The sequence below is a fragment of the Orycteropus afer genome, unplaced genomic scaffold (assembly GCF_000298275.1).
Source record: "Orycteropus afer afer isolate SDZICR_OR568_19922 unplaced genomic scaffold, OryAfe1.0 scaffold01534, whole genome shotgun sequence".
Lineage (NCBI taxonomy): Eukaryota > Metazoa > Chordata > Mammalia > Tubulidentata > Orycteropodidae > Orycteropus > Orycteropus afer.
In genome coordinates, this window is record NW_006923121.1 from 47,343 (window position 1) to 48,128 (window position 786).

At 55.1% G+C, this 786-nt stretch overlaps 1 gene segment (V, D, J or C); it reads right to left on the minus strand.

Moving 5' to 3' along the window:
* Window positions 1-342: 342 nt before the first annotated feature.
* The window catches only part of LOC103213305, a 12,518-nt gene continuing 12,074 nt past the window's right edge, over window positions 343-786 (minus strand). The window contains 1 exon segment of the V gene segment in view: window positions 343-749. Within this exon segment, the coding sequence occupies window positions 343-749 (407 nt within the window).

The window sequence follows — 786 nt, forward strand, 5'->3', positions numbered from 1 at the left end:
GAACTGTGGAGGAGAGAGGAGGTCCATGCCCTGACCCTCCCAGAGCACAGGCCATGCTGTATGGGGACCATTCATCTGCTGAGATTGTCCCCCGACCTCTGACTCAGAAGGACACTAGGAAACCATATGTGCTTTCTTTTAAGAGAACAAGGCAGCTCCCAGGCTCTGGTTGGATCATTTGGCCCCAACATGTAGTTTCAGAGTCCTCTGGAGTTTGGGTTTGTGCCTTTGTGTCACTTTTTGTTTTCCTGAGATTTCAGAGGCACTGAGTGGGACACTAAGGGGAGAGCCACTGTGAGTCCTAGGTCCCTCCAGCTGGAGTCGGGGGAGATGACAGTCATGTCAATAATAGAAGAGAGTCAGCCTCAGAGGCCCTGAGCAGCCCGGGGTTTTTGTCCCACTTCCCCATCTGCCTGTGTCACTGTGGAAAGCACTGCTGTGCCAGATCATACAGTAGTAATCGGCCTCATCCTCAGGCTGCAGCCCAGAGACGAGCAGGAGCCCTGCATTGGCCGAGGCATCTTTGGCTCCAGAGAAGCGGCTGGGGACCCCGGAGCCCTGGCGTTTATCTGAGTCTGAGTAGTAGGACAGGAGATACCGGGGAGGGCTCCCTGGGTTCTGCTGGAACCAATAGATGCGTTGTCCACCAACACTGATGTCACTCCTCAGGGTGCAGGGGAGTCTCATAGATGTTCCCAGGGACGCAGAGAGGGAGGGTGGCTGAGTCAGCACAGACTGGGAGAAGGTACCTGTAAAACAGAGATGCTCATGGGTGATGGACAGGGA